This window comes from Bufo bufo, chromosome 1 (genome assembly GCF_905171765.1).
Source record: "Bufo bufo chromosome 1, aBufBuf1.1, whole genome shotgun sequence".
Lineage (NCBI taxonomy): Eukaryota > Metazoa > Chordata > Amphibia > Anura > Bufonidae > Bufo > Bufo bufo.
Window position 1 is genome coordinate 187397796 of NC_053389.1, and position 17221 is coordinate 187415016.

Genomic DNA, 17221 nt, shown 5'->3' on the forward strand with positions numbered 1-17221 from the left:
GAACATAAAGCTCAATGCAGATGTGAATGGGCTGTTAAAAAAAAAAAACAAGCAATGCTTACCTGTTATTATATCACATTTCCAGCCATCTATCTAACTTTAGAAAATCCTGGACAACCCATTTAAGGTCTCCGACTGGTATCCCTTTAAATATATTTAGCTTCTCCACATATTTTTTTTTTTAATTTGTTTTTTTACCAGAGGGCTTCCAAAAAGATGAAAATGATCTTATCGATCTGAAGCTAAATGTTATGAATAAGAAATCCATCCAAATTCACCTAAAAACAGTGGGATCCCAAGAGCCTTAAAATTTTCTAAAACAAAGGAGTTGGGCATGGTAACCTCTTTCTAGAACTCAAAATCCCTAACGCAACATGAATTCTGCAGCGCTCAGTGCCAGATGCTGTGTCTGGGTGGATGGGGGGTCTGAGACCATGGATGTCTATTCACATCATCTTCTGACATGTCTAGAATATGGATTTTAGATGGACTTCCCCGTCAAGCACATGTACCATGTTGAATCACATCATGCAGACAACCAGCACAGATCAGTAGCTACAACCCGATGGTCAAAGCAGAACTTTAACCTTTTCACGACCAGAGAGCAACCTTTTTAAAAAAAAAAAAAAAAACAGGAAAGGCCCCGACATCTCATTGACAAGCAGCTGCCTTTCTAGAACATTTAATGGGTCATCAAGGCACTTCCCTATAGAATATATTCCTCTGTAAAGTAAAAAGCTTCTGTATAACATCATCCAGGCACTGCTATGATACATAAGTACTCTTACTCAAGTGATGGGCCGAACGGCCGATCTGTGGCTTTCCTCTTTAGCTGCCATTATTACTGCCACTGAACACAATGAACCTTGGGGCATCTCAAAGGTATCTCACATCTGCCTGGAGCTTTTCTAAAATGTATAATCTCTTCTTCCATGGTTGTAGGCTATAGCTTGTAATTCATAATATACTGTTAATATGTCCACCACAGAGAAGTGATGAGGTGCAACCTCATTTGCCATCATAATTTCATCCCTATTTGGCACAGTCATAACACAAAAAAAGACACAACTTTATGAAGTAACCATGAACTATCTACTTATATAATGGGACATGGGCCAAATATTCTGCCTCTTGTCCCCCTATGGGAGTAGGTCTTCTGATTTGATACATAAAATACCGGAGACAGTAGAACAATATGACATACCTGGTATGAAATAAATAAACTGTAATGTAACTTTTGTAAATGTCCTCCTAAGAACTGATTAATGACTTAAGGCATTTGTCCACTTCAAGAGTTATCCAACAGAGCAGTCTGAGATATTTCAACTGATATGTTTTACACAATAGGGGAAAGGGTTAGCAGCAGCCTATGGGTCTCCAGCTGTTGTAAAACCCCTTGCGACAACAGCTGGAGAGCCAAAGTTTTTGTAGTGTGCTCTACGGTGAAACAGCCGTTTTACTGACCCGTTTGGAAATGGCACAGAAATAAGGAGGGCATATTAGTTTCACATAAACCTGTAATGTCGCAAATATATCGAGCACTTACAGACCCACAAGATAGCATACAAGATGAAAAAAAACACTCAATGTAACTGGCTCTTTTTTTCACCTGTAAACAAGAATCTGTAGACCCTACAAAAGAAAATAAAAGTTGTAAAACTAGTAAGGTTACCAACTTCTAGTTGTTTTACGGAAGCGGGAGTCCCAGCTTGTAGAACGCACGTTCTTGAGTTTGTTCCGAGTACCAAAAGAAAAACTGCCGAGCTATTTAGAACACGAGACGCTTGTGTGCACATCGTCTACCTTGTGCAGTGCTATGTTGACTGGCAGTGAAAAGTAAAATGACAAATAAATAATAATAAATTAAAAAAAAATATTTATGACAGTACGATCAAAATTGTTGCCATGCTGTATTGGCATTGTCATGGCCACGAGAAGTTGGTGGGACTTGAATAAATGGAAAGAGCCTAGTGATGTTCTGGTGGTATCAGTTAAAGGTTCTTCTGCACCACGTCCATCCAGGGAAAGTCTCATCTCATCTAGGACTTTTTTTTTTTTTTAATCCAACACATCGAGTATAACATGGCTTTGTACTGAGTCTTCAGTCAAATTAGATTTTTTTTGAGCGGGAATGGACTGCAATCTGCATAGCTCAAGATGAACCCAACATAAAACAAAACACAAAGTCTAAGTCACATATTAACTATTCACCAATTCCCCTTTGGTCCCACCCAAGGTTTTATATTTTAGAGAGTTTCTTCTTGACCAAAACCTCCTCAATGTTGAAAGGGTCTGCAACAACCCACCAGCACTCAATGGACTGGAAAAGAATTGAAATAATGAAGATGAGTTTCCAGTGCATGCTCCCTTCATTCCACCTGTACGACGGATTATTTCCTGGATCCACAGACAGAACATGAGGATGTAAAATGTCTTAAATGTTCTGCAGGGCTTTTCTCTGTTCAGTTCACATCTGTATTCCCCTATATGACACAGCGAGCAGTGTCTAGGTGTGCAGAAAGTGCCTTGGTTGGAGGGGTATGATATTCAGATTGGCCAAGCCCCTTTGGCGAAGTGAGTGAATGTCAAAAAAGTGCCCTCAGTGAACTTATTGCCCTAATAATGTTACCTGTGGAAGAAAATACAGAAGCAAAAACGGTCATAAAACAGCATTTTAGGTGAATAACGTAATAATAATGTATAAATGCTGACTTATGTAGGTTGCCTAATAGTAAATATTGCAACTAGCTATACTATGATTTTGAGGACAAGAGAGGAAAGCCTGATTACCCTGCTCTACCTTCATATCTTCCTCACACTTGTGATGAAAGCAGCTTTATATTAAGTATATAGTGTACATATACAGTGCATTTGGAAAGTCCCTTTTACTTTTTTCACATTTTGTTATGTTGTGGCCAGGGCTTGTACAAGAGGCATGTAAAGGTAGGCGCCCACTTAGGTCTCCACCTTGCTACCAGCAGAAGGGGGCTCAATTTTGTCAGTAAAAAAAATAAAAATTACTTTGTAATCGTTACAAAGTTACCTGCGAGCCAGAATGCTGTGAGTGTATTACTGCCATCACTCACCTCTCCCTGCTCTTTTTCCGGCTGCCCCAAGCACTGTATCCTGACATAGTACATCATAGTCATCTCATAGTGCATGCAGAGGTGCCCTATGACCTGACGTCATGTCACAGTACAGGAAGGCAAGAAGAGCCAAGATGCAGAGTTGGAGAGGTAAGTTTTATTTATTTTGTCTAATCTGATATCTGCAGGGATCTGAGTGGGGGAAGTCTGATCTGAGGTCTGCAGGGATCTGAGTGGGGGAGGGTCTGATCTGAGGTCTGCAGGGATCTGAGTGAGGGAGGGTCTGATCTGAGGTCTGCAGGTATCTGAGTGGGGGAGGGTCTGATCTGAGGTCTGCAGGGATCTGATGTCTGCAGGGAACTAGGAGGTCTGACCTGACATCTGTAGGGAGATGGGGGGGTCTGCAGGGATCTGAGTGGGGGAGGGTCGGCACATGAATACTGGGGTCTGATCAGAGGTCTGCAATTAAGGGAATGAGGTTATAGGAGGCCACATGAATTTAGGGTCTGATCCTGGATTCTGTACGAATTTGTAGTCTGTAAAAATGTGGGGTCTTTTCTGAGTTTCGTATGAATTTGGGGCTAATCTGTGGTGTATATTAATGTTCAGGGCTGTCAGGAAGTCTGTATTAATTTTGGGGTCTGGTCTGGGGTTTGATGCCTAAAGTTTTCTTTGGGGAATTTTCTAGTTCTGTAGCAGTTTCCTTTGGCTCTAGGGGGGCACTAGGCAGCACTGTTGGCACAGTAATGTGGGCACAAGGGGCAGAAGCGGACACAGTATTGGTGGAAGCTACAGGATGGCAGTGTTAAAGGAGAAGTCAGATAGGGAGGTTCTTTGCTATAGAGGGTGGGGATGGACCGCAGAAGCAACCAATCAACGCCAGGCCAGAGAAAAGCCCAAAGGTCGCACTATATTTTTTCCAGAAGAATAAAAATACTCCTCTTACCATTTTAGAGGAGTACGTAAGTTGCAGTAATGCAAATAAATAATAAGTAGGCCTATGTTAAGGGCGTTGAAGGCTGCACTTGGGGAATCTGTCACAGATTCTGTTAAAAAGACTGGACCAAAAAATCCTTCCATGCAGGACTTCTTTGTCTGGTAAAAAGACAGGATCCCACACAGAAACTGAACGGACCCCATCATAGTGTGTAGTCATGGAGGCTGCTCAGCTCTGATCATCTCCTTATCCGGAACTACATGTGTGAACATGGACTAAGAGGTTGGTATTTATGCAGGGGAACCATTACTAGTCTAAATAACAATTCTCCCCTCTCGTCATCTTCTCCAACATACAGTCCCATGTAAATAACATCACTGCCCTTCCTCCAGTCTCCCCAATATACAGTCCCATGTACGGAGATTCATCTCTGTACAGCAATCAAATATATGGGCTCTGGCGAGGCGAAGTTAGTTATCACCAAAGACTCACATAACTTCGGAATTTGAAAACTTTAAAACCATTTTAAAACATTGATCCAAAGTCGGCTACGTTACTGAAGTACCAGTCTGTACCAAAGCCAAATTCGGATCCATGTTTTAAAATGGTTTTAAAGTTTTAAAATCGAGGGCCGAAGTTATTCACCGAAGTCTCATAACTCACTTTGACTCGCCGAAGCCCATACATTTTAATGCTGTAAGGAGATCGGTCTCCATACAGCATTAAAACGAAGTTTGGAGCGAATCAACTTCGGATCTAGGATCCAAAGCTCGATTCGCTCATCATTACACAGGATATTTGGAGCTCAGACAGAATGAACCTTGGGTTCTTTATCACCTCACCTACCAAGGCCCTTTTTCCCTGATGACTAAGTTTGGTGGGAGGGGTAGCTTTAGGAAGAGTCCTGGTTGTTCCAAACGTCTCTCATTTAAGAATTATGAAGGCTACTGTGCTCCTGGAAACTTTCAGTGCAGCAGAATTTTGTGTTTGCTTCTCTAGATCTGTGCATCCACACAGTCCTGTCACTGAGCTCTACAGGCAGTTCTTCCATCCTCATGGTTTGGTTTCTGCTCTGATATGCATTGTCAGCTGTGAGACCTTATATAGACAGAGGTGTGGCTTTCCAAATCATGTCCAATCAGCTGAATTTACCGCAGGTAGACTCCAATCAAGGTGTACAAACATCTCAAAGATAATCAAGAGAAATGGGAGGCCCCCAGAGATAAATTTCAATTGTCATAAAGTTCTGTTTTCACTTTGTCATTATGGGCTATTGAGTTCCGAATGATGGGGGAAAACCTGATTTTAATTTTTTTTATTTTAGCACAAGGCCGCAACATAACAAAATGTGAAAAAAAGTGAAAGGGTCTGAAGAGTTTCCGAATGCATTGTGTGTGTAATATTAGACAGTCGCTAATTATGAGATTCTCTGACATATACTGTAATTGTAGGTTCACCTAATCTGAACCTGGAATTTAAAGCTACACAGCAACTTAGGTCATAAATATCACCATGTTGCACTGTGGTATCACAAGTAATGACTGTGAGTATGGTAACATGCACATAATGCAACCATGACATGAAGGTCCCAAAATAACAAAACTTGATGGAAAAGACAAAATCTGCCAGGACAGACTTTAAATGTTCAAGTGCAACATGACTGTTGTTTTTTTTTTCCAGCGTCAAATGCTAAATTGTATGGCTCCCAGCCAAATGGCAGCCTAAAATAGTTACATCACAGCAAATTGCAGGCAAATCACATATAATTTTTGGTGGACCTGGCCTGCCCATGCTTTACATGGTCAGCTATCTATTTAACAGGCCAGCATGTATTACTATATACAGTCAGGTCCATAAATATTGGGACATCGACACAATTCTAACATTTTTGGCTCTATACACCACCACAATGGATTGGAAATCAAACGAACAAGATGTGCTCTAACTGCAGACTGTCAGCTTTAATTTGAGGGTATTTACATCCAAATCAAGTGAACGGTGTAGGAATTACAACAGTTTGCATATGTGCCTCCCACTTGTTAAGGGACCAAAAGTAATGGGGCAATTTGCTTCTCAGCTGTTCCATGGCCAGGTGTGTGTTATTCCCTCATTTTCCCAATTACAATGAGCAGATAAAAGGTCCAGAGTTCATTTCAAGTCTGCTATTTGCATTTGGAATCTGTTGCTGTCAACTCTCAAGATGAGATCCAAAGAGCTGTCACTATCAGTGAAGCAAGCCATCATTAGGCTGAAAAAAACATAACAAACCCTTTAGATAAATAGCAAAAACATTAGGCGTGGCCAAAACAACTGTTTGGAACATTCTTAAAAAGAAGGAACGCACCGGTGAGCTCAGCAACACCAAAAGACCCGGAAGACCACGGAAAACAACTGTGGTTGATGACCGAAGAATTATTTCCCTGGTGAAGAAAACACCCTTCACAACAGTTGGCCAGATTAAGAACACTCTCCAGGAGGTAGGTGTATGTGTGTCAAAGTCAACAATCAAGAGAAGACTTCACCAGAGTGAATACAGAAGGTTCACCACAAGATGTAAACCATTGGTGAGCCTCAAAAACAGAAAGGCCAGATTAGAGTTTGCCAAATGACATCTAAAAAAGCCTTCACAGTTCTGGAACAACATCCTATGGACAGATTAGACCAAGATCAACTTGTACCAGAGTGATGGGAAGAGAAGAGTATGGAGAAGAAAAGGAACTGCTCATGATCCTAAGCATACCACCTCATCAGTGAAGCATGGTGGTGGTAGTGTCATGGCGTGGGCATGTATGGCTGCCAATGGAACTGGTTCTCTTGTATTTATTGATGATGTGACTGCTGACAAAAGCAGCAGGATGAATTCTGAAGTGTTTCAGGCAATATTATGTGCTCATATTCAGCCAAATGCTTCAGAACTCATTGGACGGCGCTTCACAGTGCAGATGGACAATGACCCAAAGCATACTGCAAAAGCAACCAAAGAGTTTTTTAAGGTAAAGAAGTGGAATGTTATGCAATGGCCAAGTCAATCACCTGACCTGAATCCTATTGAGCATGCATTTCACTTGATGAAGACAAAACTGAAGGGAAAATGCCCCAAGAACAAGCAGGAACTGAAGACAGTTGCAGTAGAGGCCTGGCAGAGCACCACCAGGAATGAAACCCAGCGTCTGGTGATGTCTATGCGTTCCAGACTTCAGGCTGTAATTAACTGCAAAGGATTTGCAACCAAGTATTAAAAAGTGTAAGTTTGATATATGATTATTATTCTGTCCCATTACTTTTGGTCCCTTAACAAGTGGGAGGCACATATGCAAACTGTTGTAATTCCTTCACCGTTCACCTGATTTGGATGTAAATATCCTCAAATCAAAGCTAAATGTCTGAAGTTAAAGCACATCTTGTTTGTTTCATTTTAAATCCATTGTGGTGGTGAATAGAGCCAAAAATTTTTGAATTGTGTCAATGTCCCAATATTTATGGACCTGACTGTATTTGCCCAGCAGCACCTTCCCATCCAATAACAGTTAATGGCTGGTGGCTACAGAAGCTGGCTCTGAATATTCAATGGCTAATGACCACAACAGAGAACTTTGGTTAAGATGCTAAGTCAACGCTTTTAAAGGGAATCTGTCACCTGCTTTAACCATTTTTAAGCTGGCACCATCGCTATGTGGACTAAAGTACCTTATTTCCAGCAGTCTTCTTTTTACTTGATTTTGTTTTGTAGTTTTGATATAAAAGCGCTTTTTATGTTATGCTAATTAGGGTCCAAGGAGCCCAGAGGGGCGTTTTTTTCCCTCTCCGGAGCCCAGTGACGCCCCCCTGCAGTGCCCAGCCCGCCTTAATTTGAATTCCAAGAACGCCTCCTGATCATCAAATAACCTCCCACAGCCCGGCAAATGGTTCCGCCCCCTCCCCACGTCATAGTCTACCTTATAGAAATGCCCCGTCCTTCTTCCTGTCTGCGGCCAGAAAACTCGCGCAGGCGCAGTACCGCCTGCGGCCTGCGCGATCATCAACGTCCTGAGGGCAACAGCGCTCAGGTCACATCACTGGGCTCGGCGCATGCCCAGTGAGACTTTTGAGGCTGTTGCCCTCAGGAGGTTGATGATCGCACAGGCGCAGGCCGCAGGCGGTACTGCGCCTGCGCGAGTTTTCTGGCCGCAGACAGGAAGAAGGACGGGCCATTTCTATAAGGTAGACTATGACGTGGGGAGGGGGCGGAACCATTTGCCGGGCTGTGGGAGGTTATTTGATGATCAGGAGGCATTCTTGGAATTCAAATTAAGGCGGGCTGGGCACTGCAGGGGGGCGTCACTGGGCTCCAGAGAGGGAAAAAAACGCCCCTCTGGGCTCCTTGGACCCTAATTAGCATAACAGAAAAAGCGCTTTTATATCAAAACTACAAAACGAAATCAAGTAAAAAGAAGACTGCTGGGAAAAAAGGTACTTTAGTCCACATAGCGATGGTGCCAGCTTAAAATGGTAAAAGCAGGTGACAGATTCCCTTTAAAGGATAACTGTCACATTTAGACCCCAATTTCAATTTTCATATATGTAGTTACTAATAACATGATATTCCAGAATCAGTTACTATTAGACGGACTAACCCCATATTTAATAAGATTCAGCCCTTAGCAACCAGTCTGCATAAAACTGCAATTTCACTATTCAGTTAAGATGGCAGCCACTGCCCTCACCCTGAGGCTAATCCCGCCTGCCCTCACTAGCCAGTAACAATAGCCCCCCAAAAGTGTCAGTAACCAGAGCCCTCCCCCTAAAGGGTTAATCTCCTGCAGCACAAAGGGGTCCTCTTACCACATGTTGCTTTCATTTATACACTGAGCAGATGGCAGATCTCCCTTCCCTGGTCTGCGCTGCTCCAACTCTGCATTCTCCAGCTCTGCTGAGTGAGGGAGCGTCTGCCAAGCGCAGGGACAGGGAGAAGTGCACACAGCCCAGGCACTGTTATCAGCTGCTGGGGAGGACCTGGCTTTAATAATTTACTTACAGTCCCTGGCTGTCAGTAATGTGAGCCTGCATGCAGCCTGCTTCTGCGTCCTCTGTCCTTCAACAGATAGACGGACCATGCCTAGCAACCCTATTTTAACCGCCTCCGGTCCGCCTAACGCAGGATCGCGTTCCGGAGGCGGCAGCCCTGCACACAGTCACGCATATATGCGTCATCTCGCGAGGCGCAAGATTTCCTGTGAACGCGCACACACAGGCGCGCGCGTTCACAGGATCGGAAGGTAAGCGAGTGGATCTCCAGCCTGCCAGCGGCGATCGTTCGCTGGCAGGCTGGAGATGCGATTTTTTTTAACCCCTAACAGGTTTATTAGACGCTGTTTTGATAACAGCGTCTAATATACCTGCTACCTGGTCCTCTGGTGGTCCCTTTTGTTTGGATCGACCACCAGAGGACACAGGTAGCTCAGCAATATGTAGCACCAAGCACCACACTACACTACACCCCCCCCCGTCACTTATTAACCCCTTATTCACCCCTGATCACCCCATATAGACTCCCTGATCACCCCCCTGTCATTGATCACCCCCCTGTCATTGATCACCCCCCTGTAAGGCTCCATTCAGACGTCCGTATGATTTGTACGGATCCACTGATACATGGATCGGATCCGCAAAACACATACGGACGTCTGAATGGAGCCTTACAGGGGGGTGATCAATGACGGGGGTGATCACCCCATATAGACTCCCTGATCACCCCCCTGTCATTGATCCCCCCCCTGTCAGGCTGCATTCAGATGTCCGTATGTTTTTTACGGATCCACGGATACATGGATCGGATCCGCAAAACACATACGGACATCTGAATGGAGCCTTATAGGGGGGTGATCAATGACAGGGGGGTGATCACCCCATATAGACTCCCTGATCACCCCCCTGTCATTGATCACCCCCCTGTCAGGCTGCATTCAGATGTCCGTATGTTTTTTACGGATCCACGGATACATGGATCGGATTCGCAAAACACATACGGACATCTGAATGGAGCCTTATAGGGGGGTGATCAATGACAGGGGGGTGATCACCCCATATAGACTCCTTGATCACCCCCCTGTCATTGATTACCCCCCTGTCATTGATCACCCCCCTGTCATTGATCACCCCCCTGTAAGGCTCCATTCAGACATTTTTTTGGCCCAAGTTAGCGGAAATATATATTTTTTTTCTTACAAAGTCTCATATTCCACTAACTTGTGTCAAAAAATAAAATCTCACATGAACTCCCCATACCCCTCACGGAATCCAAATGTGTAAAAATTTTTAGACATTTATATTCCAGACTTCTTCTCACGCTTTAGGGCCCCTAGAATGCCAGGGCAGTATAAATACCCCACATGTGACCCCATTTTGGAAAGAAGACACCCCAAGGTATTCGCTGAGGGGCATATTGAGTCCATGAAAGATTGAAATTTTTGTCCCAAGTTAGCGGAAAGGGAGACTTTGTGAGAAAAAAAAAATATATATCAATTTCCGCTAACTTGTGCCAAAAAAAAAAAAATTCTATGAACTCGCCATGCCCCTCATTGAATACCTTGGGGTGTCTTCTTTCCAAAATGGGGTCACATGTGGGGTATTTATACTGCCCTGGCATTTTAGGGGCCCTAAAGCGTGAGAAGAAGTCTGGGATCCAAATGTCTAAAAATGCCCTCATAAAAGGAATGTGGGCCCCTTTGCGCATCTAGGCTGCAAAAAAGTGTCACACATCTGGTATCGCCGTACTCAGGAGAAGTTGGGCAATGTGTTTTGGGGTGTAATTTTACATATACCCATGCTGGGTGAGATAAATATCTTGGTCAAATGCCAACTTTGTATAAAAAATGGGAAAAGTTGTCTTTTGCCGAGATATTTCTCTCACCCAGCATGAGTATATGTAAAAAGACACCCCAAAACACATTGCCCAACTTCTCCTGAATACGGCGATACCACATGTGTGACACTTTTTTGCAGCCTAGGTGGGCAAAGGGGCCCACATTCCAAAGAGCACCTTTCGGATTTCACAGGTCATTTACCTACTTACCACACATTAGGGCCCCTAGAATGCCAGGGCAGTATAACTACCCCACAAGTGACCCCATTTTGGAAAGAAGACACCCCAAGGTATTCCGTGAGGGGCATGGCGAGTTCCTAGAATTTTTTATTTTTTGTCACAAGTTAGTGGAAAATGATGATTTTTTTTAAATTTATTTTTTTCTTACAAAGTCTCATATTCCACTAACTTGTGACCAAAAATAAAAACTTCCATGAACTCACTATGCCCATCACGAAATACCTTGGGGTGTCTTCTTTCCAAAATGGGGTCACTTGTGGGGAAGTTATACTGCCCTGGCATTTTAGGGGCCGAATGCGTGAGAAGTGGTTTGAAATCAAAATCTGTACAAAATGGCCGGTGAAATCCGAAAGGTGCTCTTTGGAATGTGGGCCCCTTTACCCACCTAGGCTGCAAAAAAGTGTCACACATCTGGTATCCCCGTACTCAGGAGAAGTTGGGCAATGTGTTTTGGGGTGTCTTTTTACATATACCCATGCTGGGTGAGAGAAATATCTTGGCAAAAGACAATCTCTCTACCAGTGGACACAGCGCACGTTATCTTAGATTAAATAAAACTGCACTGATGCCACTGTAACTCTGCTCCTGAGGACATGCTACTATTTATATGGTGACATAGAAACGCGTCGAGCAGACGCACTAATAGGCAGAGACTGTCCTTTTGCAAGCTAGTGATGGGATAATAGAGATAAAGAGCAGCAGGGTTGTAAGCAGAGCTCAAATATAAAGCTCTCACCCGCAACTTATCTATCCCATCTACTATCGGTCTTTTCTCACTACTTGTGATACATTGTTGCAGCCTAGCTGCTACTAATGTTATAGCTGGTGTTTTTGATAAACCATAAACAACTCCAGCACACAGAGTGAGCAATTGTTGGTGCATCTGGTTAATTATCAGGAGAAGCATACAAAGCAGGCAACACTGATAATTCCAGTTTTGCACGTTTTGAAAACGTGGACTGAGTGGCTATACCCTTATAATTGTGGAGTCAGCCACCTGTCCAGGTTTAGCCTGACGAATTCATTATGTGGCAGACTCGGCACGATTTTTAAGATACTACTAATAAAATTGCTTTTAAGCGTATATTCAGGCAGTTAAACGCAAAAGACAACTTTCCCATTTTTTTTATACAAAGTTGGCATTTGACCAAGATATTTATCTCACCCAGCATGGGTATATGTAAAATGACACCCCAAAACACATTGCCCAACTTCTCCTGAGTACGGAGATACCACATGTGTGACGCTTTTTTGCAGCCTAGGTGGGCAAAGGGGCCCACATTCCAAAGAGCACCTTTCGGATTTCACCGGCCATTTTTTACAGATTTTGATTTCAAACTACTTACCTCACATTTGGGCCCCTAGAATGCCAGGGCAGTATAACTACCCCACAAGTGACCCGATTTTGGAAAGAAGACACCCCAAGGTATTCGCTGATGGGCATAGTGAGTTCATAGAAGTTTTTATTTTTTGTCACAAGTTAGTGGAATATGAGACTTTGTAAGAAAAAAAAAATCATCATTTTCTGCTAACTTGTGACAAAAAATAAAAAGTTCTATGAACTCACTATGCCCATCAGCGAATACCTTAGGGTGTCTACTTTCCGAAATGGGGTCATTTGTGGGGTGTTTGTACTGTCTGGCCATTGTAGAACCTCAGGAAACATGACAGGTGCTCAGAAAGTCAGAGCTGCTTCAAAAAGCGGAAATTCACATTTTTGTACCATAGTTTGTAAACGCTATAACTTTTACCCAAACCATTTTTTTTTTTTTTATCAAATACATGTAGAACAATAAATTTTAAGAAAAATTTATATATGGATGTCGTTTTTTTTGCAAAATTTTACAACTGAAAGTGAAAAATGGCATTTTTTTGCAAAAAAATCGTTAAATTTTGATTAATAACAAAAAAAAGTAAAAATGTCAGCAGCAATGAAATACCACCAAATGAAAGCTCTATTAGTGAGAAGAAAAGGAGGTAAAATTCATTTGGGTGTTAAGTTGCATGACTGAGCAATAAACGGTTAAAGTAGTGTAGGTCAGAAGTGTAAAAAGTGGCCTGGTCATTAAGGGTGTTTTACGGTAGGGGGGCTGAGGTGGTTAAGCACAGGTAAAAGTAGGCAGTAAAGGGAACAGAAATGTGGAATTAAGGGGTAATTAAATACACAGTGAAAAGTTGAAATAGGGCCACCAAGGTGATATTAATCACCACAATCCAATACTCCAAAAAATATATATACGACAGTTATCCTTTAAAGAATTAAAACAGGAAATTGCTTATAGGGATAGACCCATGAGGATAGCTTCTTAACTAATCCTTATGAGCAAAAGCTGTGGGCTACCTCACGTTTCAATGTTGAATGATATAATGTTAAGTCCTCCAGCATGGGAGCTGCTTTCTATAGTGGCACGACACTCTGAGTAATAGTAGGGTGTCAGAGCAGAAGATGCTCCATTACATCATATACCAGAATAAGACATATGATAAGCAGATTCCCTGACTAGATATGTATAGCATTAGGATCACAAGCATTGAAAAATTACCCTATTAACATGATGCTCTGCAATTTAAAGCAGCCTGTAGCATGGCAAGAGGTCCATGACAACAGCAGACCTGCAGGGCAACCTCCAGAAAATCAAACCCTCTATCCTTTTATATACTATACATTATAGTTACACTCTTATTTGTTATGTATGCCATTTTCTAACAAGGTTAGGGTACTTTCACACTTGCGTTAAACTTTTCCGGTATTGAGTTCCGTTCGTTCTGAGATCCATTTTTCCGGATGACAACCGGATAGACGGATCCGGTATTGCAATGCATTTGTGAGACGGATCTGTATCCGTCTACAAATGGTATCCATTTGCATACAGATTGCCGGAATCCAAAAACGCAAGTGTGAAAGTACCCTTAGATGCTTCTCTTCAGACTGCTCAGGTATTACAGGAAAGTTGGTAAATTCTTATGACCTGTATTTGAGATGCAGTCTATGACGCTACGCTCTGTACAAGCTCTTCTGCATCACGGTTCTAAGTTAGGATGTTTTAACACCTCCTGAGACACCATCCTCCCTAGTTCCCCACTCACCGCATTAAGACGGCATTAACAGGAATAGGTTCTGACTGAGACGTCTGCTCGCTGGCTGCTGGAGGGACTTCCTGAAAATGTAGATGAAATTTATTTTAAGGTACCACATGATGTACGCCAAAACAACTCTATTATAAGTCCTGCAAACTGGAGCTTTAGTGCAGAAGTGACCAGGAAATTCTCCAGCTTCAAATTCAGTCTTTTTTTTTTTATGAACTGGAATTTACATCTGTGCAACATATACATATCTAGATTTTTTATTTTGTTTCATAGGACAATATCAATTTCAAAATACAAATAAAATCCATTGCAATGGATTTTATTTGGATATCTAATAAAGCTTGAAATGTTACCGATTTCCATGGATGCTGGACTCTGACCTTTCGCATATGATACGTACAGCCCTTTATTTCAAGCATCCTTATCGCCCAGTAGCAGGGCAGCTGTTCCGTATTCTTGATCTAAGGCATGCCTTTTTAAATACAGCAGAGAACCATGTCTTTGTTTAGCCATCCCCCTATAAACATGCACGCTCAGCTGAGAGAGGGTAATATCCTGGGGAACAAAGTATCGGGCATGTTGAACATACCTGATCCTTCTTTCCACAAGTACAAGACACGGAAGAACTATCACACTGCCCCATGCCCACACAGCTGAGCGTGAATGTTCATGGAAAAATCTAGCCAGATATCTGTTGCCCTACAGATAGTTATTGTGTATGGCAAGCTTAAGGCCAGTTCCCACGGTGTCCATTAGGCATGTTGTAATAGTGAGATCGATGTGGGTCCAACTGCTGAGAACCTCATCAATCCACAGAGCAAGATTTTGCTTAGATGTTTCTGCATAAAATCATACATTTCAAAGGAATGATCATACGTCTAAAGCAAAAAGATGACCAGGACCTTCTCATTAACCCAGTAGAGTCCAGATATATTTGACATGTCTTAAAAGTGTATGAGGAGAAAACTCTGTTAATGCATATGGGAGACATACAGTAAGTCATCATAAGTCTACCTTCAGACTGCATCTTCCGTAGTTGCACGGCAGGTGAAGTAATGGAGGAGACAGCGGCAGTCCGGAAGTTTGCCGGCAACATTTCGGCTGAATCCGGACTAACTCCTCGTAGATCCTTTTCACGGAACATCTTTCTCCAAGAGGGAGACCGGCTGAATGTCTTGGCACTGTCCTAAAATTGATGGGAAACCATGAGAAAACTGATTTATTATGACAATTTATGAAGATTCTGTAATTGATGCCAGAAACCACAGAACTGTAAAATGGTTTCTCGACTATAATTATATTGTAGTTACCTAAATCTTACATGAAAGCTGTCCCATAAGCATGTCTACTGATATCGCAAGCAAACAAAGGATTGGAGCGGTTAAAATAAAGCACATACAACCATTTTTCTCTCCCAGTAGGAGAGGGTGGAGGATAATTGAGCTGCAAAATTGGCTGATAAATATCTAATGTGTATGGTCAGGATTATTCCCATCATAACAAGTGACGGCACATTGCAAGGATATGCAATCCCTTCATGATGAGAGGGGGTTCAACCTCTCAGCCCCTGACCATCTCAGTGGCATAACTACAAATGTTTGATTGGGCCTTCCCCACCCCCTCCAGAAACTTGGAAACCCCCTCCTCCCATGCAACCCCCACTTCTGTGTCTAGTCAAGATCAGTCTCTCAGACTAGGCCCAGCAGCTGCTCCGTCTGTTTCCTACAGTGTCTCTGTATATAATGTCAGTACATAATACTGTTGAGGGGACCCAGACAATGAAATCTTTTAGTCCTCCTCCTGGGTGGGACCCTTCTGAGATCAGGCCCCAAAGCAGACACTTCCCCGCTACCCCTATAGCTACACCCATGCCTGAAGTAAAGGTAGCGATACAACCTAAAATAACTGATGACCGAAAACTACTCCTCTCATTTCCCCCACATGCATGTTAAAGGGTTTCTGTCACCCCACTAAAGTGCTTTTTTTTTTTTGGGCTAGTTAAATTAGTTATATAGCGATATATTAAAATATAATAGTGTTCCTTACTTTGATCCAGCAGTTTAGTCAAAAAACGAAGTTTTATCATATGCAAATTCGGTCTCTACCAGCAAGTAGGGCGTCTACTTGCTGGTAGCTGCTGCAGAAATCCGCCCCCTCCTCTTGTTGATTGACAGGGCCAGCCGGGATCTCCTCCTCCGGCCAGCCCTGTCGGCGTTTCAAAAATCGCGCGCCCGTGTTGAATCTGCGCAGGCGCTCTGAGATGAGGCGGCTCGTCTCCTCAGAGCTCCCTCAGTGCGCCTGCGCCGATGACATCATCGAAATAGAAGACGTCATCGGCGCAGGCGCACTGAGGGAGTTCTGAGGAGACGAGCCTCCTCATCTCAGAGCGCCTGTGCAGATTCAACACGGGCGCACGATTTTTGAAACGCCGACAGGGCTGGCCGGAGGAGGAGATCCCGGCTGGCCCTGTCAATCAACAAGAGGAGGGGGCGGATTTCTGCAGCAGCTACCAGCAAGTAGCCGCCCTACTTGCTGGTAGAGACCGAATTTGCATATGATAAAACTTCGTTTTTTGACTAAACTGCTGGATCAAAGTAAGGAACACTATTATATTTTAATATATCGCTATATAACTAATTTAACTAGCCCAAAAAAAAAAAAATCACTTTAGTGGGGTGACAGAAACCCTTTAAGCTCGGCTCGGTTACTATACATTTTTATGTGGTATGGGCAAAAGCGTGGCAGATGAAAATTCCATCTAACGGTATATAGTAAGTGTAAATTGTATTTTCCCCTCTGTCTCATGTTTATCTAGGCCTGTGATGGCTAACCTCTGGCACTCCAGCTGTGGTAAAACTATGACTCCCAAGATGTACACTTTCTTGGCTGTTCTCAGAACTCCATAGAAGTGAATGGAGCATGCTCGGAGTCGTAGTTTCACCACAGCTGGTGTACCGGAGGTTAACCATGACTGAATTCTAGGCCTATCAAATGGACAATAATGCCATCATTCTGTCATTCCTATCCTCC

At 43.0% G+C, this 17221-nt stretch overlaps 1 protein-coding gene across 4 annotated transcripts in view; it reads right to left on the bottom strand.

The window, feature by feature from the left end:
- Nucleotides 1-205: 205 nt before the first annotated feature.
- PPFIA3 (PTPRF interacting protein alpha 3) overlaps nt 206-17221 on the bottom strand; it is a 130322-nt gene continuing 113306 nt past the window's right edge. For all 4 annotated transcript variants that reach the window (XM_040433485.1, XM_040433503.1, XM_040433495.1 and 1 more), the window contains 3 exons: nt 15206-15377; nt 14192-14262; nt 206-2629 (listed from right to left, as the gene is read on the bottom strand). In XM_040433485.1, coding sequence (XP_040289419.1) covers nt 14207-14262; nt 15206-15377 — 228 coding nt within the window. In that variant the 3' untranslated portion in view covers nt 206-2629; nt 14192-14206. The remainder of the gene's footprint in view (nt 2630-14191; nt 14263-15205; nt 15378-17221) is intronic.